Source organism: Stylophora pistillata, chromosome 10, assembly GCF_964205215.1.
Source record: "Stylophora pistillata chromosome 10, jaStyPist1.2, whole genome shotgun sequence".
Classification (NCBI taxonomy): domain Eukaryota; kingdom Metazoa; phylum Cnidaria; class Anthozoa; order Scleractinia; family Pocilloporidae; genus Stylophora; species Stylophora pistillata.
In genome coordinates, this window is record NC_142528.1 from 9160779 (window position 1) to 9188124 (window position 27346).

The window sequence follows — 27346 nt, forward strand, 5'->3', positions numbered from 1 at the left end:
AAAGGATAAAGAATTGTCAGAAATTTCCCAAGTATATTTCAGAGCCGGGTGAAAAGAATTGACTGCGGTTATGAATTTAGTGAGCTCCTCTCTGGTAGAGGAGGTAGCGCCGATACAGTCGTCGATGTAGCGACCGTAGAGTTCAGGTTTGGACCCGTTGTATTGGCTGAAAAATTGATGTTCGACAAAACCTACAAAAAGATTGGCATAGCTAGGTCCCATTTTGGTGCCCATGGCTACACCATTGGTTTGTTTGAAGAAGTTGTTTCCGAATGAAAAACAATTGAGTGTGAGCACTAGTTCGGCTAAGCGTAGAAGTGTTTCAGATTTAGGTTCCTTAACAGTACGTTGATCAAAAAAATGTTTAAGGGCCAGTAGGCCTTCGCCATTAGGAATGACAATGTAAAGAGACGTAATATCCAAGGATTTACGATGGTAAAGTTTTGACGATGGGAGCCATAATTTTGTCTAGATAGCTGGAGATAAGTTCGGTAAGGCAACTGCAAGCCGAGACAATGGGCCGACCCGGGTTGTTAGGTTTGTGAATTTTAGGTAAAAAGTAAATACAAGAAGTTCTAGGAGTGGTTATGATGAGATTTTTTGCTGTGGCCGGTAATTCTTGTTTAGTTATCAGTTGGTTGATCCTATTCTTGACGGAGTTTTGATTGCTGGCAGTGAGGTCTTTGTCGATCTTTTGATAAAAAGAGGTGTCAGAAAGTTGCCGCAAAGCTTCTTTTTGGTAGAGGTCGGTGCGCCAAACAATGGCTGAGCCGCCCTTATCGGCCGCTTTGATAACTAGGTCTTTGCGTTTTCTAAGACTTTTTAGAGCCGACCACTCTTCAGAAGAGAGATTAGAAAATTTGGTAATACGTTTGAAATTGAGTTTGTTGATATCGTGGCGGCATTTTTTGATAAGAAAGTCTGATGATGCGAATTGGCCCTCTGGGGGAGTCCATTTAGACTTTCGAGTCTGAAGTGGTTCGAAAGTGTCTTTGTTCGAGGTGTTAGAATCATCCTCTTTGTTGTGAAAAACCCTCACAACCACTCAGTTAAATCCATCATTCTTAAAAACTTTAAATTACTTCAAAACGATCCAGAGACAAGCACTATCTTTTCGCAGCCTCCGCTCATTTCATTCAAACGCGACAAAAACATAGGCAATTTTTTGGTCAGAAGTTCTTTTCAGACTAATGACCAACCAGGCACTTTTAAATGCGCTCGTGCACGATACAAAACGTGTCCTTTCATTCACAACACTGATAAAATATCGGGACCTAAACGATCCATTAAGATCACCGATCACTTCACGTGCACCTCCGCCAATGTAATCCATTGCATTACTTGCACTTATTGCAAAAACATATAGATCGGCGAAACAGGCAGAAGAGGCGTGAGTAGTCCAGTGGTCAATGCGCTGGACTCTGGGTTAAACGGCCCGGGTTCAAGTCCTGGCTGGGGCTTAACGTTGAGTCCTTAAGCAAGACACTTCACTCACATTGTTTCGTCTCCTCGGATAGGACGTAAAGCCGGAGGTCCCGTCTCTTAAAGGGTAAGGGGTAAGAGACGTTAATTTCCCACGCACGAGATTACTGTGTGCTGGATGTCCTCCCCTGGGGTAGGTTGGGTGGGAAAACAGCAGGTCCACATCAGCTTATACAGTTGCCAATAAATTCAACCCGCTTGATCAAATGACAAGCACTATCTTTTCGTAGCCTCCGCTCATTTCATTCAAACGCGACAAAAACATGGGCAATTGTTTGATCAGAAGTTCTTTTCAGACTAATGACCAACCAGGCACTTTTAAATGCGCTCGTGCACGATGCAGAACGTGTCCTTTCATTCACAACACTGATAAAATATCAGGACCTAAACGATCCATTAAGATCACCGATCACTTCACGTGCACCTCCGCCAATGTAATCTATTGCATAACTTGCACTTATTGCAAAAAGATATACATCGGCGAAACAGGCAGAAGACTCGGTGACCGATTCCGAGAACACCTTCGAGACTTGGAAAGGAATGACAAGGACACATCGAAACCAGTCGGTAGACATTTTAATTTACCTAATCATTCTAAGCAACATATGGCAATCTGCGGTCTTTCCTTGCACTTAGGTGGCACGGAAAGCCGTAAAAATCTTGAACAAAAGCTCATCTTTCAAACCGGCAGTCTAAATCCCCCAGGGATCAACGAACGCTTTTCATTCCGCTAATTTATTCATGTTTTTCTCGTTGCCATGCTCCCACCAATAACGTGGCTCCATTTTCTGCCTGTAAAAGCACACACAACCCACAATTCCTCTATTCGCTCCGACGAAGGGCTAACGCTCGAAACGTCAGCTTTTGTAATCATTACGGTGGCCAATTTACCATTTCAACTTTGTTGATATATCCAAATTATATATTTATACACCCGTTATATAGTTAACACCTGTACTAAATATCTTGTTGTGATTTTTAGATTTTTGTGAAATTTTAAGTATCCCCGATTAGTAGACCACTTACGGTCAGCTAGAAGATTTTACACGATAATAAAGTTACTGACTGACTGACTGTTGCCTGTTGAACACTTTACAAAAGTGCCCCGTATTTTCACAGTAACAAATCACTGTAAAGTTCCCGTGGTAAAAAAATTCTTCTTACTCTTGGATCACTTTTCGTTTGGGTGTTGTAAAACCCAAACCCAAGTAATCATAGCCGTCACTCAAAGGAAAAAGTTATCTCAAGAAACCGTTGTAAACTCGAAGTAAAAAAAATAAATATAAAAAAAGGCAAACAGCCTGAAGCGCAGGAAAATGTGAATGACCAAGTCGCGATTGTTTTTGGTTTGCATCTGATTGGTTGGAATTAGTTGACGTGGGACGTCTACGCCAATCAAAGAGCACGGTGAAGGGAAAGGAGAGAGACACCTGTTAACTCTCGACACTCATCTGTAAATTGCTCCACCACTCGAACATTATCTTACATCTTCGCGTTTTGAGTAATAATTCTCCACACAGGTGTCACGGATCCACATCAAGAATAATTCCGGTCCGTGGAGAAAAGCTTTCTAGCTCAAAGAGGATTAAATCGCACAGCTTTAACGTCAAAAAAAACCAAAAAAAAAAGACGGGAAGGGAAATAATATCATCATCATATGTTTAGGAGTAACATGCCTCTTGAAACAAATGACTATGAAATTTCTGACTATTAAATTCCACGATGACGAAATTTTTATCAAAACTAATACATTTACATCTAGAATGGTTAATTAACAAAGTCCAATTAAGGTTAACTTTTTCCTTGCTAATGCAATGAAATAAAAATTAAAAGACGTTCATTTCTTCAGTAATAAAAAATTCTGACTTGAATCATCAGCGTGTCTTGATAGGTTTATTATCCATGTTTTGACGTTCTACTCTGAAAAGCAGAAGAGTAATTAATGATTTAAATCTAAAATAATAAAGAATTTAGGTTGATTTCCTAGTAGTAGTAAAAATATTGGTTTTAGAGAAGTTGGACTAACGATAGGAAAGAGGAAAGAAGAAAGAGAAAGAAAGAGTTAGAAATGAATAGATGGGAATACAGATTTACGAATTCGTAAATAAATAAATGAATAAATAAATGAATAAATAAATAAATAGATAAATCGATGAATTACTACATGGATAACGAGAAAAACAAATAAATGGATAATAAAAGAGAAGAACAACCCCCCCCCCAAAAGAGCAGAAAAAAACACAAGTCATTGCCTCAACCGTCAAAGATTTGAATAAAGCTGGGATAGGAAGGAAAAACAAAGACCACGCTTACCAAAAATTTTCCTTCTCATCTCCCTTACGAGAATCTCGCATTGATTTGCCCAATTGTACTCCTGTTCATAGGATTCCCGCACACTTTGCATCTCTTCTAGCCGCTTTCCTCTCTCCTTTTGACGGACATTCTTGATCGCCTCTGACCAGTCCTCTGGTTTATCGGAGTTAACTACACAGAGTTCCCCAAATCTTACCTTCTTCAAAGCTTTTGAAAAGCCTGAGTCACAGCCAGCAAGAACAGGCAAACCAGCGGATAAGGCCTCAAGGGCAGTGAGTCCAAATCCTTCTGTTCTTGAGGGCATGATAACCAGATCCATACGACGAAACAGCTGTTTTAATTGATTTCTATCCTTGACATATTGTTTGACAGACAGTTGGTTTTCAGAAATGCCACGCTTGAGAATCTTCGCTGCAACTTCGTCTTGCTTTCCTGGGGCCGCTCCAACAAATGTGAGATGATAGGAATCGTTTTTCAGATCACGACTAGCAAATGCCGCAGCAGCAATATCGTAGCCTTTCAGTGTGAAGTCCTCGTCATCACCACGCCCAAACATCAGGACCTGAAACACGTCATTCTCGTTTGGCGACTGCTTTACATCGGTTAGATCTTCCATGATTCCCGGTGTAAATTCTACAACATCTTGCTCTTTGTCGAAAGAGCGTAGATGATTAGAGTAGATACCTTTCAATTCGGGCCCAACTGGCATGACAAGGTCAGCCATTTTACAGAGACTAACCTCATCCTCGTTCTTTTTCTCACCTTGTTCAACAGCTTTCGGATAGTCCTTGTACATACCGAGTTTTTCTGGAGCAGTGTGCACCACTTGGACCCACTTGCAGTCATGAGATTCCCTAATAATCTGAGCTTGTCGACCAAGCTTCACACCATGACCAATTACAACATCAATTCCAAGGTCTTTCGATGGAAAATATATTTCTTCTTGGGGACTGCATGCCTCAAGTTGCTTTGCCTCGACAATAGTGACGCCATGTTTTCCAGCTTCTGTTTTTTCTTCCTCTCCACATGCAAACCTAGGGGTAAGGAAATTGACTTGAACTTGGGGCTGTCTTTTTAAATGAATGGCAAGTTCCCTGTTGAAAGTCGACAATCCACCTTTCAGTGAATTCCACTCGTCTCCCAAGATTGCGACTCTCAAAACTTCGCTTGAGCGAATACTTGGATCTGTTACTTCAGGTGCTTGCGGTGAGGGAAAAGTTGTGCTGAATTCCGGCGCGACCTGAAATAAAACAACGAGTTAATTATGTAAAAAAATAATACTAAAGTACTATCGCCCGTAGGGCGAGTCAGAACACAAACAACAAGTAAAAATACTCAGTGATACTACACAACAAAACATCTCATATGAGATTTATTATCCATTACGCCAAAATGTTATTTCAGTGTGGGCGAATTTCACGGATAATTATTTCTGGAGTACAAATACCGCGTGATATTTGTACTCGTCTCGCGCGTTATTTGTACTCTACAAAGCACAGTTGGATAATAAATTATGTAAACTAAGAACTAACTATTAAGTTCCCTAGTGATTCTATTAGGGTGTGCATTCGTGACCAACCAGTTCACACCCTAGATTTCTAACAGTCGACTGGTTCACAGGCAGCCCAAGCTCACTACTAGAAAAGCGGAAGTGACTCTTACAGTGTTGCGCAACGTTTTGTACCTATACAGGTTTGTATGGGACGTTATCGGTTTGCCTTAAAAGAGAGAATAAATGTCTTGTTTTGAAATAAAATGGACTTACCTCATTGCCTTGTTGTTTTCGTTGTGGATTACCAGCATCTCAGGCCATTTTGAAGCGTTTTCGGCGAGTTAGTGCTATTTTGGCAAATAAGTCCATTTTATTTCAAAACAAGACATTTTTTCCCTCTCTTTTAAGGCAAACTGATAACATCTCATACAAACCTTTATAAATATAAAACGTTGCGCAATCCTGTAGGAGTTACCACAGGCGACCCACACAAGCGGCGTGTGTAGTCGTTTGTTCGAAATATAGAGAAATGTATGGGAGAATATTGAAGAGTCGTAATATCGTAAACTTATATCGAGGAATATCTATGTTAAAGCTCAAAATAAATGTAACCGTACCTCACCTGCCGTGTATTGTCGTTTCTGTGGTTCTAACTAGCAATTTGAGCGATTTGGTAGATTTTGCGTTGACTGTTACTCTACTTCTTATACAGTAGTGTAACAGTCAGCGCAAAATAAACCAAATCGCTCAAATTCGCCATTTAGAACCACAAAAACGAAAATAAACGGCAAGTGAGGTAGGTTTACATTTACTTTGAGCCTTAACATAGACATTCCTTGATATAAGTTTACCATATTACGACTCTTCAATATTCTCCCATACATTTCTTTATATTTTGAACAAACGACCAGACACGCTGCTTGTGTGGATCCTCTGTGGAGTCACGTCCGCTTTCTACCAGTGAGCTTGGGCTGCCTGAGTTGTGGCAGGCGTTTTTCAGCTCATGACCTCATCAAAATCAAATGGTCACTTATCATCATTCACTTTTTCGTCGGAGACAAATTTGATAGAAAGTGATTTTCAACATAAACTAACAAAGGGCAATGTTCAGTTAAGAACATAACACCTGACATAACTTCGATTAAATCTTATCGTTTGATTCATTAGTAAGGTAAGATCTGGAAGGACATATTTCATATTTCATCGAAAACTAAGGACATCTAAAAGATCGATTGATTTTTCCAATTTCTTGTAGCTATTTTCTGTAATATTTCAGAACGTTCCTTTTTTACCTGATCTTCCCTTTGCTCACGCATGGCTATCTGCGGTGTGGAGGGAAAGTTGCTGAGGGAAGAGCTCTGCAACAGAGATACTCAATATCTCAGAAAAAATATTTTATCAGACATTTACATCTATCAATTTTTTTAGCCTTGTCACTAGAAAACAGTTGACAGTTCAGTTCAATTGGCCCTCTAAGGATATACGTTACGCCCTATGCCTTGACCAAGCAAGGGCCTCTTACAGCCGAAGAGAGTTAAGAGAAAATACGATGGAATGGTTGTCGGTCATTTTGAAAGAAAATTACTTAACAGCCATTTACACCGGCGATTTTTGCTGCGGCTCTGAGTGCAATTTCTGCTGCAATTTTTTCCGTGATTTCACGAGGACAGTGTGTTGTAGCGTCTTCCATTTATTTTCACTGACAATCTGCAAAACTCAGGCGGCAGCTATCTCTCTGACTTGATGTCCCTCCAAAAGAGTTGGGTAGCTCTGCCGGTGGCTATTTGAGCCTTACTTAACCAAGCCAATAAAAAATAGTTGCGACGATAGAAGGGAACGATAATTTAGAAAAGAAGAACAGTAAAGGAGTTAATTGAGAAAGATAACTTCATCTTCTGCCATGCTTTCTAGTCACGCACTTTGCCAAAGCGAGGAGTGTAAAACCGTCATACATGGATGGGGGTACTTTTAAGCGGTTGAATCCTAAGAGTTACGCAGACGAAGGGAAAAAGCTTTAAAAGTTAGTTTCCGAAACTGCTCCTAATCAGTATTTACTTCGGCCAGATCAATTTTTTTAATTTCGTATACGACATACCTGATATGATGAGGCTGGAATGATATGCAGCTTGCACAAAGTTTCCCTTTTAAGCGGATATTGCTCCATTTTGTACAACTCTACTTGCAGGTTACTGAGTTCGCTAATGCATACATGTAGACTTTCTTGAAAGTAATCAGTTCCGAGAAACCTGACACAAACAAATTAAACAAAGATACAATACTAGAGATTTCTTTTTGTTTAGGCAAACCATGTTTCTCATTACGCTTATGCTCCAACATGGCGGAACAGTGCAATTTAGGTTGACTGAGCAAAAATTCAGTAATAAACTAACCTCAAGAAGAAGTTGTCTAGATTTCCTTCTTGAGTCACAGTAAATGCTTCGGAAAGAGACACAAACATTCGATCTTCTTTACATAGTGGCTTCAGCGAGTTTCCTTCCCCTTGAAAACAAACGCGATGAGCTGAACATACCTCAGTATGTACTTGACCTTTAAGATGGATTGGGAAGCAGCAAAGAGTCAGCGAGTAGTTGCCAGGTTTGAATGCATCACATACACGAGCTAAAAATCCAGCTTCTTTTACCATGAGTTTTTTGTAGAGATCAAGGACAAAATCCTTGAGGATAACAACGGGTTGTTTTATCCAGTCAATCCAAGGCCAGTACCTATGGGACAAGGACACAAACTTAACAACATCTTTTTGAGGAGTCACCTGAGTAAAGAGTATACATTTTTCGATCACTGATCAACAAATCAGAATGCAAGCATCCTAGAGTCATGAACTAACTGATTAGTCTAGGATGATTTCATTCAAACCAGAAAAAGGATTTAAGTCAATAAGTAAAATTGATGTGAACATATTCTCAGAATGAGACAAATGGCCCAGTTTGTCTCTACTATGACAACTTGTAATGAAATAAACTTCATTTGACCCGGCCGCCGATGAAAATCGAGGAAAGAATTAACAAATCGGCAGTGGTTTATCGTGGTCTGCACTCGTATTGACAGCGATATTCGTCATCACAATGGTCAAAATGTTGTGGACTCACGAGACGCCGCAGGCTTCGACGAGATTCGAACTCGTGGCTCCTAGATATCCTTAGAGGGAGGACAAAACAAATCGCTGTCCCACAATGACATGATTTCTTTGGTAAGGAAGCAATAAGCAATACCGCGCATAGACTTATCAACTCACACCCCGGAAGAGTCTTATAATATCTACTGTAGACGACAAATCGGATTAAAAAATGTGGTCGATTTGATGAAAACTACATATTCGTTGATTGGTTGCTTGCTTATTTATTTTCCATCCCTTTTGTTTTTTGTTGTTCGAAGACGACATATTTGTGCACGCCAAAGTCTCACCTACGCGTGTTTTTTCTCTGATTCCCACGGCCTTTCCTGCGCGAAAGCTTTATAGTTTATTACTAGTTCTGCTTGGTTTCCATTTCTTTTATCTTCAGTCTCTTTTTGTAGTTCGAACGAAGACGACATATTTTTGCACACCAAAGTCTCATATACGCATGCATTTTCCCTGATTACCCACGACCTTTCCTGCGCAAGCGCTTTGTAGTTTATTTACACGGCTTCTTAAAAGGCCACAAGAGAATACTTACTCTGAAAAGTGATTAACTGTAAACGTCACTGTCCCATTTTCAAGAACCGCTAAGCTTTCCAACTGCTCTGTTATTTCATTCCATTCTGTCTCATCTTCTTCTGAGCTTCGGCAGAATATCCTGACGTCAGTGGCTGAATAATCTGGAAATTTCGGTGTGTCTCCCCGAAGTGTAACGGGGATTGTGAGCCTTGCAGGCGCTAAAAGCTGAACTGGTTGGGATGGTGAAATATGAATAATAGGTCCGGCAACTAGTAATTCTTTCCATCTATAATCACGCCGTGGAACCTCTTGTACCTTCAAATAAAAACGAAGTTACAATTAAAAGAAACTGCAGTGTGTGTAATAAAGCAAGGTCGAAAGCTCTCTAATTTCGTAAAGAGTCGGTAGGGAATTCGGATGGCACAATTATTTCTCACAAAAGTCGCTGACAGAAGGTACCATCATGCTAATCGTATCCGGCGGGTGGGCTGGTAACTCTGTCGTCGCGTACGAGAATCTTGTCTTCAACTTCACAGCAAAAGCTTAAAGTTAATATGTAAAATATAAGGGAATCGTCTATCATAAGTGATATACAAGTACCTTTACAGTGAGAGCAAAGGTTTTCTCCGGAGGGAGAGAACTCACTGGGAGTGTTACACTCACTCTCGGATAGTCTGACAGAATGCAGTCAAATGAAGATGACAATGTCGAAGGGTTTTGGAATGAGAAAGACTTGAGACGCCAGACCACCGCAAATGAAGAAAAACTTGTAATTTCTGCCTCTGCAAATGGAAACAACCAGTCTGGGAATTCTTCCACGCTGGAATGCTCATCTTTGACATCTGTAAATGAGTTCGAAGTTGTTGTAGCTTTCTCGTGACAATCAACAAACCCTCTACTTTCAATCAGATAACTCTGTTCATTCAGCTTCACATTTAGATGCGTTTGGCAAGCTGGTTGTCATATTTTACCACAATTGACAGTAATGTCGCAATCTGATTGGCTAATTTGCCGTTGTCGATACGAGTACAGACAACAAGCAACGCAACGTGTCACGCACTGAAAGAATCGCTCTAATTGACGTCGAAATTGTGCTAAAAACAAATCGACAGTGGTTTAGCGTGGTCTATGCTCTTATTATTGATAATGATGTTCGTCATTAAAGTGGTCAAAATTTGTTGCAGACTCACGAGGCGCACAACATTTTGACCACTGTGATGACAAATATCATTGTCGAGAAGACAACAGACCCCGCTAAACCATTGTTGTTTTGTAAATCCGAAGAAGTGAAACATTTGAAGTGGTAGTTGGACAATCGTACAAGATAAAAATGAAAATTCAATCGAGCTTATTAGATGAAATATAAAGTTGGGAAAAAAGGAATGTAAAGTCTCTTGTTATACAGTTAAGTTTTCGGTGGTTTGGTGCAAAGAGCGAAAGACATGCAGATAACAGAAAGGTGTACCATTTTCAGTCTAACCATAAAGGCACACGAAAGGCTAAAGAAACTACCTCTTGATCTAAGATACTCCTGAAGAAAAATGGATATTTTAATACCCACTATAGCACTTAATTGGACTTTCCCTTTTTACTTACTAGATAGTTTGCTGACGTGCTGTTTAACTTATTTTTTATGAAAGGGATATATTACTCAAGAAAGAATGGCTATACCCTGTAAAAGAAAAACAACAAATAAATTACCAAAAAAACCTCTACCTGATGGTGTCCATGCCCATCTGGTTTTTAAGTCTCTCCAATCATTGGTCTCCTCATTGATTAACTCTTTGATCACCAATTCGTACCCTTTGATATCACTAGCACTGTGGGATAAAGCCAACTTCACTTTCTCATTAAAGTTGAAACTTTTCTCTGAACCAGAGAGGCTTTCACAGGCTAGTTCCATCACACTGCTCACTAAGGCCTCATTTCTTTCTAGGGGTGGTGACAGAATCCGTGGATTCCATAAAAAACATGTGACCTCTACAGGTGTTGGCAGAGCTTGAAGAGGGAACATTACACGCGATGGAACGTTTTGAACTAGTTGGATTCCTCCTTCCTCTGTAATCTTGCTTCTGTAAAATAGGAGATGTGAAAATAAACTTAAGAAAAGGAATGACTTCAAGAAAAAGCATCATCGTCCAAGTACAGCACCACTCGTAAAAATACTCAGCAAAATACACACTAAAACGACTAATAAATAAATAAATAAATAAATATCCACCACTTTCAACAACACTGAGGTGGATAATTGTTTAGTACATAACACCCAGATACAAAAAAATTAGTTTATTTCTTTCAATATACCATGGCTTATAACCCCAATAATATTGTAGTAATGAAATCTCTTTAGTTTATTGTAAAATCTCTTTCGTTTATTGTGGTAATCAAATTTCTTTAGCTTGCAATGTGTAGTATTTACTTAATTATTTATTTCTAATACTCGCCAAGACTAGCTAATGCTATATGCGGGTTGTGTAAATTTGCTTATAATGTTCTGTAAAATAATAATAAATAATAAACAATAAATATCGTATCGTATCGTATCATCCAAAAAATGGTCGGACATTTCCTGACGTGCGATTTTGTCCCATCGGCTGCTTGGAGGTGAATATTTCTTGCTGTAATTTATTTAGGTACTCCAAATTTGATGTTGAACAAAAGCATGTTTACTTACTTACTAACACTGATCTTGTCATTCCCGATAAAGAAGCCTTTTTCTAATTTCAAGTGAAAGCAAACATGAAGAAAGAAGAAAAAAAGCAATCATATTTTAAGACTTTTTGCTGAGGAACTGTATTATATGAATGACATGGAACCCTTTCGATCGAGTTGCACAACATAAAACAAACCTCAAGTAATAGCAATAACCCATCTGTAGCAAGGAGCAATATTAGCATTCAGTCTCTTTCACATGTAAATTCAAATGTACTAATTCCATCTACCCTCACAACATCAATTCAATTCAGTTCAATTTGTTTATACCAGAAGATTCACAGCTTGGCATTTACTACTTGCTGATAGCAACAGCCAGTCTAGGTGAGCAGTAGTTTTATGCAAATTAATAACCTGCCAACAATACTTCAGTGGCAGGTACTCTTCCGGAATATTACATGCACTAAAGTACATCTAAGCAGTTGTATTTAGTCCTCTGACAGAAGAACAAATATATCATACATCGTTAAAACTATGAAAAACTACAAATTGAGGTATACATTTATCTTGAGCATGCTCCTAAGGCTTGAATGTACCTAATTGTTCAAAAAATTTACAACATCTACTAGTATATAAATTTAGTTTCTCATTTTAGATTTGACCCCACCTAAGTTCCAGATTCTCTTTTTACTTTACCTTTTCTCTCTTGAAGTTCCATAGTTCTAAGTGCTTCTTCCATGCCTTATTCAATAAAAGTTTTGGAGGAACAATTTCACAGAGAAGAAATAAATATACACTAACTAGTTACAATAAAAATGAGTACTAAGATGAGAAATTACATCATTGAAAGGGAAAAAAGAGTTTCTATGAAAGAAAAAACAAAAAAACTTGCTACAAAAAAAAACCAAATAAATTACTAAGTTGAATGGGTAAATGTTGCAATAGATAAATGGAATGGGGAAAAAAGATATGCAAATACAAAATAATTATAATTAAGCTGAGCTGTTTCTATGATTTTTCAATTGCAAGCCACTTAGTTATTCTTGTTTCCGTAATTACTAAAAATGTTGAATTGAAAATTCAATTCATCCTGTAGATTTGTTTGAAGTTGTCCATATTACGTCTAGGACTGTGGATATTTGTGTGCAATAAAGGTAAACCTCAATTTGGAGAATATACACTTTAAAGCTTATTTTTAGCTCAGAAAAGCCATGTGAAGAATATTTACACCTCACATTTGGAGTATGATCCCTGAGGTGGGATTTTTAATCAACAAAAGTATTCAAGCCGCAGATAAGAAAGGGGGGACAGGGGGGGTCCCCAACTCCCACTTCCTGCACCACTTTCTCTTGCCACTAGTACTTTTGTGCCCCTCTGTTTCCTGACTCCCACCCTTCATTGTATTAATCATGTTTGCAGTCTGAGAAAAATTTTATTATACTATATTTTGCTATGAAAAGTTTTGAATCAAATTATATATCAGTGGATTATGCCACGGTAAAGTTATTTTGAAATAATTATCATCTTTTGTAGCATTATGGCAAGAACTGAAAAGATTATATACCTGTGGATCTACATAATTTGCTGATTTAAACAGTAAAATGCTCTCCATTTTAAGAAAAAAATTTCTGCTGGGTTTTATGATGCACCAATTGCACCCATTAAGATATTTCTGCAGAGAAAACTTTTGTTTTAAATCGTGTGCAGTCCTGAAATGACTATGAGATGTTTATCCCTCTCTGCTGCCTTCCGTAGTGTCACAGAGCAAGAAATGAAAACATAATGTGCTGGTGGCTGTAAGCCAGAAATCAGAAAAAGAGAGAACTCAACCATGTATCATGTGCAAAGGACAAACTTCTAAGATACTTGGAAAAAAACAATAAGTAGCACTAGTCTGATAAAAATCTGGTAAAAATTGGGTCAAGATTGGAGTTCTATCGTTACAATCACTCACTCACACACCAACTCATCTTGACAACAGAGCAAAATTCTAAGAAAACTAATATACAAAATCTTCTCTAAAACTGCCATGCATGATTACCTTGCAATTGAGAGCCAACAGGTTCAAACCCTGACTTCCTGATATCTGAAAGTGGAACCTGTAGAGTCCAAATTCGGAGCAGAGTTTGTAACTATTCACTATTCCTTACAAAATCATTTACAATATTAATGTATAATATTGTAAATAGTTTTTATAGTAAGTATTGCATATAGTTAAATCGCAACTTAATGTTCTTATATTTTGTATATTCAAATAGATGTTTAAATAGATGATTATTTTGGAAACACCCTCGATAGGGCTAACCTCTAGTGTCTCCCTTTCTTTCAAATTATTATTTTATTTTTGTGATTTGATTGAATAAAGTATTATTATTACAGTTAAAATCAAGTGCACATTGCTTGCTAATATGTTGTACTTTAACCCTTTGACCCAAAAAGTGACCAGCATGTAGTTTCCCCTGACAAAAATAATTAATCATCCCTCAATCAAACCTAAGGTCATGAGAATAAAGGAAATTATCACCAACAAGAGAAGTTAAGCTTGATTGTTAAATGAATTCTCCTTGTCAGCACCATGGAAATGTATGGAGAAAAGTATGGAGAATATAGGCATACTAGTGTTATGGAGTAAATTAAAAGATTAAATATAATTTTACTTGAAATGATTGTAAGCTAGTTAAATTTGTATTATCCTTTGTTCAACAATAAATTAACATGCTTCTCAAAGAAAGAAAACTATATGAAAACCCATTCTGAAATAATTTAAACCTGGACTCCATTTCAGCCAGTTAAAGGGAGGTTCATCATATATTGTACAAATGAAAAAAGTAAATTATGACTGTACTAATAAAAAAGTTATCCACTGATTAATTCTTATCATTCACTGCTAGGGCTATCATCCTCCCTATTAATTTTAGGTGTACATTAAGAAGCTCTCAAAATAATGTATCACAAAAGAGTTGAAAACAGTTTATTTTTCAAAACTTGGCTGATAACTGAGAGACTGATCAGCAAAGCGTGATCACTTTAATTTAATTCAAAAGAAAAATACTTGTAACTGTCGTTAAGTTAAATATTAAGTTTTAGTGAGATATTATTGTGACCTCGTGCACTGTCACTAAAAGGAGAGTCTATGTGAGTTTTGTGCCATAGAGTTATCTGCGACCATTTGCGACTTCTGATTAATAAGGCATACAGAGAGGACAATCGATAAGCGTATTTTTCTCTCCCCTTGTTGTTTTCATTTATTATTTGATCGATTATTGTTAGGGTTTATGCGCTCGACCTTTGTGTTGTTAAGTAATAATTATTGTACAGTTTTAGTTTAGCTCCTTGTAATGTCGCTTAGACTAGGTTTTCTTATTTGTGTTTTAGTTTGACGTGTTTGATATCTATGGCGCGCTATTGTGGACAAAAATACTTGTCTGATATTATATAAGACTTGTTGCCGATATATAAGAATCCTTCACAGAAATATACAACTTGTTACGTAAAATATGACTTCTTGAAGAAATTTATGATTTGTTGGGTAAAATATAACAGTTGTTGAAGACATATACGACTTGTTGCATAAAATATAAGACTTCTTGAAGAAATATAGGACTTTTGCGAAAAATATAAGACTTGTCGAAGAAATATACGACTTGTTTAGGAAAATATAAACTTGTCGAAGAAATATACAACTTTTGCGCAAAATGTAAGACTTGATGAAAAATATACAACTTGTTGAAGGAAATAGGCAACTTTTTGAAGAAATACAACTTGTTGCACAAAATAAGACTAGCGCAAAAATAATACTTAGCCCGTGATTGATCAGTCAGCAGCCTCTCTTTAAAGGAGAGGAAACTGGCCCTGGTAGAACCTCAAAATGGCAGAGATAGAAGATATCTCTAGTGACTAAATACAGGAATGGCTCTGACCTGTAATTGTATGATAAAAATAGTAAAAGTTAATAAGTTATATCTTAACTCCTTGCATGTGAGTATTGTTTAACCATGTGTCTTCAAGCGGAATAATAAAATATCAATGCTAGTGAAAACACTGATGTGTCAAACAAGAATGGTTACTTACATGATGAAGGGAAGGCCTTTCTTGTTGAGCGAGGTCATTCAGTGATAATTCAGTGATGTCTAAGTCATCCACTGACAAGTTCCGCTGACTAAGCTCATTTGATCAGTCTAGGCTCAGTTCAGGGGAACGATCAGAGACTGGAGCCATTCCTGTATTTCACTGCTGGCAGGAATGGCTCCGACTCATATTATGCATTTATTGATTTTCTTTTTTCTTCCCTTTTGGCTAAATTATTTTTAAACTGAGATAAATCAAGAGCTTTTATTATTAGCTTTTTATTCTATTAGGTTCTTCTTAAGTTGACCATTACAATGCTTGTGAATGGAGCTCTCATAAATTAATACAAGGCCATGTGGTGTCTCAGGTTTAAAATAATGTTGTAACTACATGTCACGTTTCGAAAATCACACAGTGCAATGTAACGCTGCCACCGATCTGTACAGTATGCTCTGCCGGAGAACTTTTCTGGTCCAGTGGAGTTTGAAAAATTACCAAGCAAAATTAAAGTAATCTGCCACTTTCTTCCTTTAGGTGCTGTGCAAAAATAGATGAGGAGCCCGATGAATGGATTTGTATTTCACGTGAACAATTTTTCCAGAGAGTAAGTGTTCCACGAAGAAAACTCCCTTGATTGCAACCAAGCCTCATTTCTCCAGCAGAGCATGCTGTAAATTAAATATATTGGTCGCAGCATCATGTAACATTGTGTAATTTTTGAAACGTGATATACAGTTGCTCTATTATTATAAAATTTAGAAACTACATGGCCCCAGATCAATTTAAGAGGGCTTCATTTACAAGCATTGTAATATCCAAGTTAAGAAGAACCTAATTAAAAGCTCTTTTGATTTTATCTGAGTTTAAAAATTATTTAGCCAAAACACAAAAAACATTAATAAACCGTGAGTCGGAGCCATTCCTGTCAGCCGTGAAATACAGGAATGGCTCCAGTCTCTGATAGTTCACCTGAACTGAGCCTAGACTGACCAGATGAGCTTAGTCAGTAGAACGTGTTGGCAGATGACTTACTCATCGCTGGATTATCGCTGAACGACCTCGCTCAACAAGAAAGGCCTTTCCTTTGTCATGTAAGTAATCATTTCTTGTTTGACACATCAGTGTTTTTGCTAGCATTGATATTTCATTATTCCGCTTGAAGACATACGGTTAAACAATACTCACATGCAAGGAGTTAAAATATAACTTATTAACTTTTACTATTTTTATAATCCAATTGTGGGTCGGAACCATTCTTGTATTTAGTCGCTAGATAATGAAGATATCTTCAATCTCCGCTGTTTTGAGTTCTACTAGGGCCAGTTTCCTCTGTTTTAAAGAGAGGCTGCTGACTGATCAATCGTGGGCTAAGTATTATTTTTGCGCAAGTCTTATTTTGCGCAACAAGTTGTATTTCTTCAAAAAGTCGCCTATTTCCTTCGACATGTCATATATTTTTTATTAAGGCTTACATTTTGCGCAACAAGTTGTATATTTCTTCAACAAGTGTTATATTTTCCTAAACAAGTCATATATTTCTTCGACAAGTCTTGTATTTTTCTCAACAAGTTGTATTTTTTTCGAGAAGTCTTATATTTTACGCAACAAGTCGTATATGTCTTCGACAAGTGTTATATTTTATCCAACAAATTGTAAATTTCTTCAGGAAGTCTTATATTTTACCTAACAAGTTGTATATTTCTGTGAAGGATTCTTATATATCGTCAACAAGTCTTATAAAATAACAAACAAGTATTTTTGTCCGCAATGCCGTGCCATAGATATCAGATTAAATCGTATTGGAATCACAATTATACGGGTCTGGTGTCAGATTTAGTACCTCAATGTCCTCTACGCGATAAATGCCTACAATTGCAATACTTATTGACCAATCACAATGACGTTTAAGGTATGCAGAAAAGGTAAAGAATGTAAGTTACTAACTATTCAATACCAGCAAAATCACATAAACTGGCAAAATGATAACAAAAAAAATGACATGAAGCCACCTTGAAGAGTATGAAAGATATAGCAAATTTATCTGCTTGAGCATAAAAACCTTTGTGATGAGTTAGACTGTTTGAGGAATACAAACCTCACAGTAGATGTACAATAAACTGTTTTTCCTTATCTCTTTGTTTAGGACTTTTCCACTCCAAATACGGCGCTCTCCACAGAAGTCCAGTTTTTTTTGGCGCTCTTCCTGGGAGTACAGTTTTTCTTTCAAAAATACCGCTTTTGCACAATAAAATCTACATATGGAAGTAGACAAAAAAGTAAAAGACAACAATGGATTCTGTTGCTGATGTTTCAAGTCCTACCCACATTTTACCCACATGTGTCTCACTGACCAGTAAGAACAATACTAACATATGAAGAAGCAATGAATGCGTTCCTCTGTGTTTTAAAGCATGCACTCCTTAAGTGCTTAATTCACAATAGAACAGAGCACTGTCAAGGCTTAATTTTTTTTAAAATAGAGAATCTGTCAAATTCCCCACCCATAACAATTTTCAAACAAATTTTAATTTTCAAAGTGAACATAAGCGATGTCAGCATGTTCTATACTCTCATACGACAAGCTACAACCAGCCAATCAGAATCCTTGTTACAAAAGTTCAAATAATCTGATGGTTTAATAAAACCAAAGCTGTCAGTAATGCAAAACCATCAAAGTTCACAAACCACCAAAGTTACTAATCTGCATTATTATAGTTCACAAACTGAATTAGTTTGGCAGGTCGAATTTAACACCTTTGCCTGAATAGAATCTGAAAGTGAAATGTTCAAAGAAATTCAGCTAAATTGTTTCTCATAAAACATGCAAGTTTATTTACATGATGATTAGTAAACAAACTGATCAAGGTGTATGTTTTATGAATGAACCACACCCGAATCCACAAGAACACCAAGATTATTTGGGATGACAGTGCCATAAAACTGGGCTTCTGTGACTGATGTGGCCTTCCCCTCAAAGCATTGGAAAGAATATCAGATTAAGCTCTTAGTTGTTCACTTGAAAGGCTTATGTAATTTCTGAGGCTTGCATGGTTCCCTGCAATGACTGGAGATCACCATGATGAGCTAGCCATGATGGACCTCAGCATGATTGCAGTCCCTCTGAAACCATCATGATTTATATGATTGAACTTTAACAGTTATGCCAGTTTGGTTATATTTTTCATCATTCCTATTTTGTTCTGCTTTGGTTTTAAACATGAAACTATAATATGTAAATACTATATAGTAAGTGTTGGCTGTATTTGAGTTTTGTTACCGCACTTACTTGTAAGCTTACAATCTACAGGTAACTGGGTGCAAAAACCTCAAAAACTTGGACAGTCCATTTAGTTTCTCTTTGAGGATTTTCATCTTTGCTCATGTTATGATAACATAATAATTATGTGGTGCTTGGCATATTGAAAAAGCTTTGTTCGGTTCTACTATTGCTACTTGCCAGCTTGCTTCCAAAATTTTATTTTAATAAACCAAACAAAAAGCTAGAGAGAAGTCTGGGAAATGTTTGGACAAAGTAGAAATTGTTGGATGGTCTGACAACCATTAATTAATGTTCCAAAAACAATGATGTTTTGACCATTCATTGCCATTTTCAGGTTGAAAAGTAGAAAAACTTTTAGCATGCACCTAAATATATACGATTGATTGTAAGAATGCTGAGATACTGAAAAAAACTCTGAAATATTATTAGATACAAAAAATTACAACATGAATGATAAAAGAAACATTAATAAGGCAATAGAAACAATATTACAGTGAAATAATTGAACAGCTCTGCACAGATCAAGTCACTTTGTTTGTCCAGTTTTAGTTTATCAGTTTATGAATAAAAAATATTTGAAAAATCAAACAGTCAAGTGTCTCTAACATTTCTTTCAAAATCTTGAAATTGCTTGCAATGGTCTGCAGATCCTTTCCATGCTTATCCTTTGTGTAGTTGCCGACTGTTGATCGCTTGTGTTACTCCAAACATTGATGTAGTTTAAGCTGATATAGTCTGCACCACATAGACCACACTTAAATTAATAAACTACGTTTTGTTGATTCACAATTGAAAGTTGACAGTTACTGAGAATAAATGTACTGTAAAAAAGTATCCAATGAACAGGATGCTCCCATCAGAATTGTCTTACCACTAGTGTAAAGACCAGAAAACAGCAAATGTTGTAAGACACCAACTTGGTGATCTCAGTCAAAAGATTGATGCTGCTGCTCAGCCTACATACATATAGTCAGAAGATCAAAGGACAATTCAACCCCAAAGAACATAAACTGCCTCCAATTGAGGATGAACAAAATGTAATTTTTTTGTATTGTTCCTATGTAAATATTTTAGAGCATTTGTCAGTGACTTATGAGCATTCTTACAATGGATTGTATATATTTCAGAACATGCTAGCTTTATTTTTACTTTTCAACCTGTAAATGACTGTTGAACAGTTGAAAGTATATCATTGCTTTTTTACTTTAATTTTTGTAGTAAATCTTCTTGTAAAAATTTGTTGAATTGAATACATTAATAGTTATTGAATTACATTTAGGAATTTAGTACAATTTAAAAAATGTGCTATTCTTTGAAATATTCATTTAGAAACAAATCAAAATTTAAATGTCAAATTTTTCTTCAGAGAAGCTTCAATTGTTGAAATATTACCTTTCAGTGTCAGCAAGAATAGGGAAGGTTTTCTTCAACATCTCTTTAATATCGTCTGGTGTCATTTTTTTGGTAAAAAAGATTTCTCGACGCAGCTCTGGACCTGGATCAATGTGTAGAGTTGGCAAGAACACTTCATCTGTTTCTTTCCCTCTCAAAACAAATTCCTCTTCTAAGACCACAGCTGTCTTTTTTATCATATCAGATTCATCCTGGAGAGAAGCCATTCCTGAGGAACACAAGATGTAATTAATTGGCACACACAAAAAAAGTCATATCAACCTACATATATCAGCAGAAGACACCCCATATATCAACCAAATGAACACTCTGGACCAAATATGTCCATTAGGGGTGAGCTAAGGATGTAATAGTTTCTAAACTACAACATGGTTACATTGAGTATTTAAGCCAGGTCATCAACAAATTACCTGGCGAGAAAGCTTGACTCAGGTTTACTATATTTTTGGCAAAGAAACTGTATCAGGTTCCTGTTCGTAGTTAAGCTAAGATTTGTAAAATACTGTGTTTTGGAGGATTAAATGATTCCAAAAACAAGTTGACCACATGGCTGAAACAGCTATATATCTATCCTTTAACGTTCGCTTGAGTCCCATTTCACACAGCCCAAGAAAAATTCAAAAGGCCTTGAGTATTGGGTGCTCTATTGAACTTACTCTGCTGCTTTGATCGTCTCAAGAAGTGCTTCTGAACTAAATAGTTGTTTCTTTCTTTAACTTTTGAAACAACTAATTATTTATTGGTGACATGATGAACAGGAAGAGTAATAACAACACTGGTCATAGGGGTGATTGGTTGTGTAATTACTTAATTGCAAATATTGTGCTGCAAATGCATGTTTTCATCCACTTTCACTTGAATCCCTCAGTTTACATACCCTTAGGCGATTGTAGAGCCATACTAATAAGACATCAAGTTTCCAAAAAACTAATTCAGGGCTGCAAATGCCATTGACAACTTATTCTGTCTAGTGCACTCATTGCACAGACTAGAGCATTTGTTGTTGATTAGAAAAGAGTGTGTAAGATACAACTTGCAGTACACAAGAAGTAGACATAAAAAATATTCTCAAAACCTTGGCAATTATTTCTGTTTTTGAAAAGGGACACTACCTAGTTGTCAACAACTAAAACTTAGGCATCGAAACACAAACAGTTGTTGACGACTAATTGTTTACTATCCATACGCTCTCAACCACAGGCCATATAAAAGAGGGTTACATGGAAACTTCCCTACCAGATTCTTTCGGCGGTAAAATTTCAATAATAGCTCCCCGAAAAACCTGTCGGCCGACTGGCGGCCGACAGTCTATTTTCTAATAGACTAAACTCGTGCAAATAACCTGGTTTCATAAACACCGGTAAACACTTGTCCTTCAATCCCTTAATCCACTTGAATACACTTAAATCCACTTGGTCCGCTTAGATCAAAACATCGAAATCGCCCAACAGTGCATTGCGAACTTTTTTATTTTGTCTCTCATGTATGGTTACTCAATGTGTACCCTGATTCTCGCATCATTGTTACCTCCGTTAAATCGCAGGTTTCGATGTCCCGAAGAAAGAAAGAAGAGAGACTATTTAATTCAGTTTAGGGACGACAATAACATACTAAAATGCATTGATAAAAAACTTTTATTTTAATTGGTGGCTCCTAAAGGAGCCGTTTGTCTGTTGAATTCCCGCAAGTATCCTTAGTTCACAGGATAAAGCTCCGCGACATGCCGCAACATATTTTCAAAGCGGTATCCTGGAAACAGTCGCTGCCAGTTAAACTCATCGAGGAAACCAGGAAGTTTGTCCTTAAAGGTGCCTATCATGCTTTTCAGCTTTCTTTTCACCTGTCCCCACAGTCCTTCTATGGTGTTCGTATGGGCTCTGGTATACGGGTCGACAAAGTTTTCTGAGTGGTTGGCCATTAGGGACCATTAGGTGGATGTAGCTGAGGGTGTTTAGGTTGAAATAGGGGGAAAATTTATCGGAAATTATCACTGTCCCGGGTTTGACAAATTCTTTTATGAGTCGTGTCACTAAGGTTTCTCTTGTGCGGTCAGGAACACGGAAGGTTAGTGCCCGACCACTGCCTCTTTCCACCATACCGAGCACCCATGTGTCTTTCGAAACTCGACTACGATTGTATTTACGCTTGTGACCAAACATGGACTCGTCCATCTCTACTGTCTTCCCCCGGCCGCCTAATCTGACGTTGCTATTCAGGATCTTTAAGGAGCAGATATCTCGTAGCTTCTGCAATGTTACACAAACTGTTTGCAGTGATAATCCAGTCAGAATGGAAATCTGCTTGTTTGACTCTTCAATTGACCAAGCTAGATAACGTACAGTCATTGCCCAAGTGAACTATTCGAATCTTCAAAGAATGATCCTGCCCTAATCGATCGCCTCTTTCTACAGCTTCTTACGCAGGAAATTCCCAGATAACACCATCGCTAACATTTTGCCTTTCGTGCAAGACCATCTCTGTTCAGCACTGGCATTTGAAACTACACGCGAGTAAGCTATGATCGACAAGGAAAGTGAAAATTGCATGGAAACTCTGAACCAAGGATAAAAGTGAATAATAATAATAATAATAATAATAATAATGATAATTTATCAACACAAAAAGCAACTATTTGAAATTCAATCTTATACTTATCATTATAATTCAACTTATAATTATTTTCAAACTTGCATAGCTAAAGCATAATAAGAGTTCACTGGTAAAATTATCAACAAAAAAGCAACTATTTGAAATTCAATCTTATACTTATCATTATAATTCAACTTATAAGTATTTTAATAAATATAATTATTACATAATGTTTCGTGACAATAACAAAAATTATTACATAACTACTAAAAGTATATTGATGGAGTGATAAGTTGCTATCTTCCTATTTTTTTCAATCCTACTTTAGAATTTTTCCTAGCATTTTATGTCTAGCATATCAGTCTAGATTTCTAGGTTACTTTCAACTCCTATTTTCTTTTCAGGATTTGATGTGGATTCTCTCCATTCATCCAGCTTCCTGACGATCTTTCCAATTTCATCCTTGATGCTGACCTCATCCTTTTCCCATTGCTTGAGCAGCTCTACGTAATGTTCTTCAATTTCAGGGTGCATGCATTCGTTTTTCAGGTCATCGATAACACCTTGGTGTTCTGCTCCTCCCAGTCTCACCAATGCACCTTGGATGTCCTTCCAGTATTGATTAAATGTCGTGTCATTAACTGAGGCCTCGGTGGCATGACCATAAACTGTGTTTCTGTAGCACTTGATACGAACGATATCTGCCTCGAGGGTTGTGTCTGCTTCAGGAGGAAGCGTATCCCAGCCAGTTACCGGGGCAACAAGGCCACAAATGTTCCTCAGTAGAACCATTAGCAGGGTGATATCAAAATTTTTTGATGAGACTGACGATGTGATAGCAGGATACAATTTGCCTCATTGTGATGGGTTCAAAACCTTTTTTTTCCTAAGTAGTTGTAAAGCACTGTGAACTGGAGGACTTAACAAAACTGTAAGCAGATTTCCTGATGGACGCTTCTTGTCAAATGTCTCTCTCAGGACGTGTGCACTGACATCCACCAGAAGCCAGCATAATCGGGCGTAATTAGTCGTCTCTTTGGTGGAATGGGATGTTGCCATAGAGAATATTTCCTAACACATGTAAGACCTCCTTATGACCAAAAACACACACAAGAAGGCAGGATAAAAAGGTAATACCAATTTGTCACTGTTGTAAATATATTTATTCACGCGTCGAATAGAGATATGTGATCCGTCTTTTCCTGCAACAAATAAATTTATTTGCTGAGGGATATTGATAGCGCTAGTTATCTTCTGAACAACCGGCAGGATAATAACGTTCACGAATTGCGACATAACGACCGTAAAATAAGATCCGGCCTTTGATCAACCGTGGAAAGTCAATTTTCATACATCGAAAATAATTATTTCCTTTCAAACTATTCTCGGTTCAAGTAGCTACAGATGAAAACAATTATCTTATCAAGATTTACTAAGTTGTCATAATTTTGTTAATATATAAACACTAAGAGAAGTAGAAAGTTTTTCAAGAACAAACCACTCAAACTCAATTTCTGTGATAGTTCAATTCATGCTGAAATGTCTAATGGCCCATGAAACACCAAGTTATGCCTGCGCAGAATGTGACAGTCGGAGACTCTTCAAATGTGGCAAATTTACGCTAAAAATATTATGGTTTCTCAAGGGAGTTTTGCAACAACTGAACATGGCTAGTTTCAAATAGTGAAAGGAATCGTGACGAGGCACCATTTAAAGTCACTCAAGCAATTACTTCACCCTAGTAAAACAATGCAAATGGCGTCTCGATACACCATAGCTGGAATAGCTCAGCTCAGTTTATAGCAAATTACGTAATATCTCATACAAATAAGGTTTTGTTGGTGGAGCCTCAGATTGTTGTGTAACAAGCACGACTTGTAACATCACCGTCCATCAGCGAATGATAAATTAGGTGCAAAATATTAAAGATTATAAATATAGTTAATTATCCTCTTTCATAATGACTTTGAATGCTTATTCGATGGTCGCGCCTTTTATTCTGCTCGTATACAAAGAAAACTATGTAAACGCATAAAATTGTGAAAACAATTTAATACCAGAATTAACCGTGTCATGCTATATTTGTCGCGCTGACTTTAAACAACCTTGACAAAACACAATTATTGAATCGTTTTCTTGTCAGAGTCCTACGGCCCGTTTCTGTCGTTCATTTAGATTACCCTTCGTGTACAAAACCGAAGACTCGAAGATCATAAAGTTGAGAACAAGACGCAATTGAAAATGAGAAAAGAACTTATAATCAGAGTAATGGATCGATTTCCTTTCGAAAATGGAACTCATCTGTTGATGAATGTCTTACCTTGTGGGCCGGATGGCCAGATCACCAAATTACAAAGAGTCCAAAAGTCTCCTTTCCCTTATGGCCAAGTTTTGATCCCTCTACAAGCTGCTTATTACCTTCTGTGAGTCTCAAGAAGGAATGGCAGCAGGAACAGTTAAGAAACTGACATACAAGGTAAACATTTTGAGCTTTCTTCATATTGCCTGAAACAAATCATGTGTATGCAGATATGCAAAGCAGTAGTATGACATTTAAAGGCTTTCGCTTTCGAAATCCTAACCTTGTGCTCCTTACTTTCCGTTCCAATCAATTATGTATATGAGCACGATCCTTCGCAGTAAAGCACTATTTGAGCAATAGTGAAAATCAGACCTGAAAAAAATTTCAGGCCTGTACGGGATTCGAACCACTGACCTCTGCGATACTAGTGCAGCGCTCTACCAATTGAGCTAACAAGCCAACTGGGAGCAGGCCATCAAATTAATTCGACATAAACCCGTAGATGATAAATCAAACAACAACAAACATATGAAACATATGAGTGAACTGCGGTTATGAGACGTATATGAGCACGATCCTTCGCAGTAAAGCACTATTTGAGCAATAGTGAAAATCAGACCTGAAAAAAATTTCAGGCCTGTACGGGATTCGAACCACTGACCTCTGCGATACTAGTGCAGCGCTCTACCAATTGAGCTAACAAGCCAACTGGGAGCAGGCCTGAAATTTTTCAGGCCTGAAATTTTTTTCAGGTCTGATTTTCACTATTGCTCAAATAGTGCTTTACTGCGAAGGATCGTGCTCATATACGTCTCATAACCGCAGTTCACTCATATGTTTCATATGTTTGTTGTTGTTTGATTTATCATCTACGGGTTTATGTCGAATTAATTTGATGGCCTGCTCCCAGTTGGCTTGTTAGCTCAATTGGTAGAGCGCTGCACTAGTATCGCAGAGGTCAGTGGTTCGAATCCCGTACAGGCCTGAAATTTTTTTCAGGTCTGATTTTCACTATTGCTCAAATAGTGCTTTACTGCGAAGGATCGTGCTCATATACGTCTCATAACCGCAGTTCACTCATATGTTTCATATGTTTGTTGTTGTTTGATTTATCATCTACGGGTTTATGTCGAATTAATTTGATGGCCTGCTCCCAGTTGGCTTGTTAGCTCAATTGGTAGAGCGCTGCACTAGTATCGCAGAGGTCAGTGGTTCGAATCCCGTACAGGCCTGAAATTTTTTTCAGGTCTGATTTTCACTATTGCTCAAATAGTGCTTTACTGCGAAGGATCGTGCTCATATACGTCTCATAACCGCAGTTCACTCATATGTTTCATATGTTCGTTGTTGTCCAATCAATTATGTTAAACAACTTGATCAACTTAGCAAATAATAAATCTAACCATCTATAAATTAATGACTACAACGAATAGCTTTCAAGTAAGAAAAAGATCACTTCGAGAATGAGGCACCCTTTCCTGGTTTTATTACACACGAAACAAGTTATCACGTTGGTATCAGGGATTTTTGTCATTTTCTCTCCGCTTTCAAATGTCATTGAAATCTATCGTGTGGAAATTGTTATGATCAGTCTTGTCATTCAAAATATTAATGTCATTAACTGATTAACACAATTGGTTGTTTGTTTAGCAGAGCATGATCTTTGCGCAGACCCAGTCTTTTTTGTACAACGTGTGGTAATGACTTTGATCTGTAAAAAGGCAGTAACTATAGACATCGTCATAATAGAGGCACATCACTTGTGGCGAATCTCGCACCACTTTTTGCGGTATATTTGTTCATGTCATAATCCTGGAATGTCCCAGGACAGATCCAAACCTTGATTTACAGAGGTAAGAAAGTGAACGTTGCTACTTACTTCATCAATTGAATGTCGTTGTGTGATTTAATTGTTTGAATGCATCATGATTGGAAAGACAGCTAATACTAAATTATTAGGAGTGGTCACTGACAACAAACTTAAATGGAAAGAGCAATTGGACAAGGTGCATAGGTCATTCTATTTTCCTATTTCTTTTAAATGATAAAGAAGCAGAAGGATTCTTATGGTGTTGTGATCTACACTTCTAGGCTCCAATA

General features: G+C 37.3%; 2 protein-coding genes across 5 annotated transcripts in view; both read right to left on the bottom strand.

The window, feature by feature from the left end:
- Window positions 1–2041: 2041 nt before the first annotated feature.
- The window catches only part of LOC111347183 (uncharacterized), a 28124-nt gene continuing 2819 nt past the window's right edge, over window positions 2042–27346 (bottom strand). For 2 of the 4 annotated variants that reach the window (XM_088734929.1, XM_088734928.1), the window contains 13 exons: window positions 20335–20563; window positions 17758–17914; window positions 13636–13693; window positions 12291–12335; window positions 11617–11659; window positions 10659–11014; window positions 9543–9784; window positions 8962–9257; window positions 7678–8010; window positions 7383–7533; window positions 6580–6645; window positions 3796–5035; window positions 2042–3397 (listed from right to left, as the gene is read on the bottom strand). In XM_088734929.1, coding sequence (XP_088591055.1) covers window positions 3357–3397; window positions 3796–5035; window positions 6580–6645; window positions 7383–7533; window positions 7678–8010; window positions 8962–9257; window positions 9543–9784; window positions 10659–11014; window positions 11617–11659; window positions 12291–12335; window positions 13636–13693; window positions 17758–17914; window positions 20335–20563 — 3257 coding nt within the window. In that variant the 3' untranslated portion in view covers window positions 2042–3356. Of the gene's footprint in view, window positions 3398–3795; window positions 5036–6579; window positions 6646–7382; window positions 7534–7677; window positions 8011–8961; window positions 9258–9542; window positions 9785–10658; window positions 11015–11616; window positions 11660–12290; window positions 12336–13635; window positions 13694–17757; window positions 17915–20334; window positions 20564–21591; window positions 21797–27346 lie in introns of those variants that run through there. The other 2 variants (XM_088734930.1, XM_088734931.1) reach the window with 2 other exon arrangements.
- LOC111320712 (uncharacterized) lies at window positions 21974–25485 on the bottom strand. Its single transcript, XM_088734934.1, is given in 5 exon segments — window positions 21974–22267; window positions 22269–22684; window positions 22687–22774; window positions 22777–24015; window positions 25265–25485. Coding segments are annotated over 4 exon segments (777 nt in total). The 5' UTR covers window positions 22831–24015; window positions 25265–25485; the 3' UTR covers window positions 21974–22048.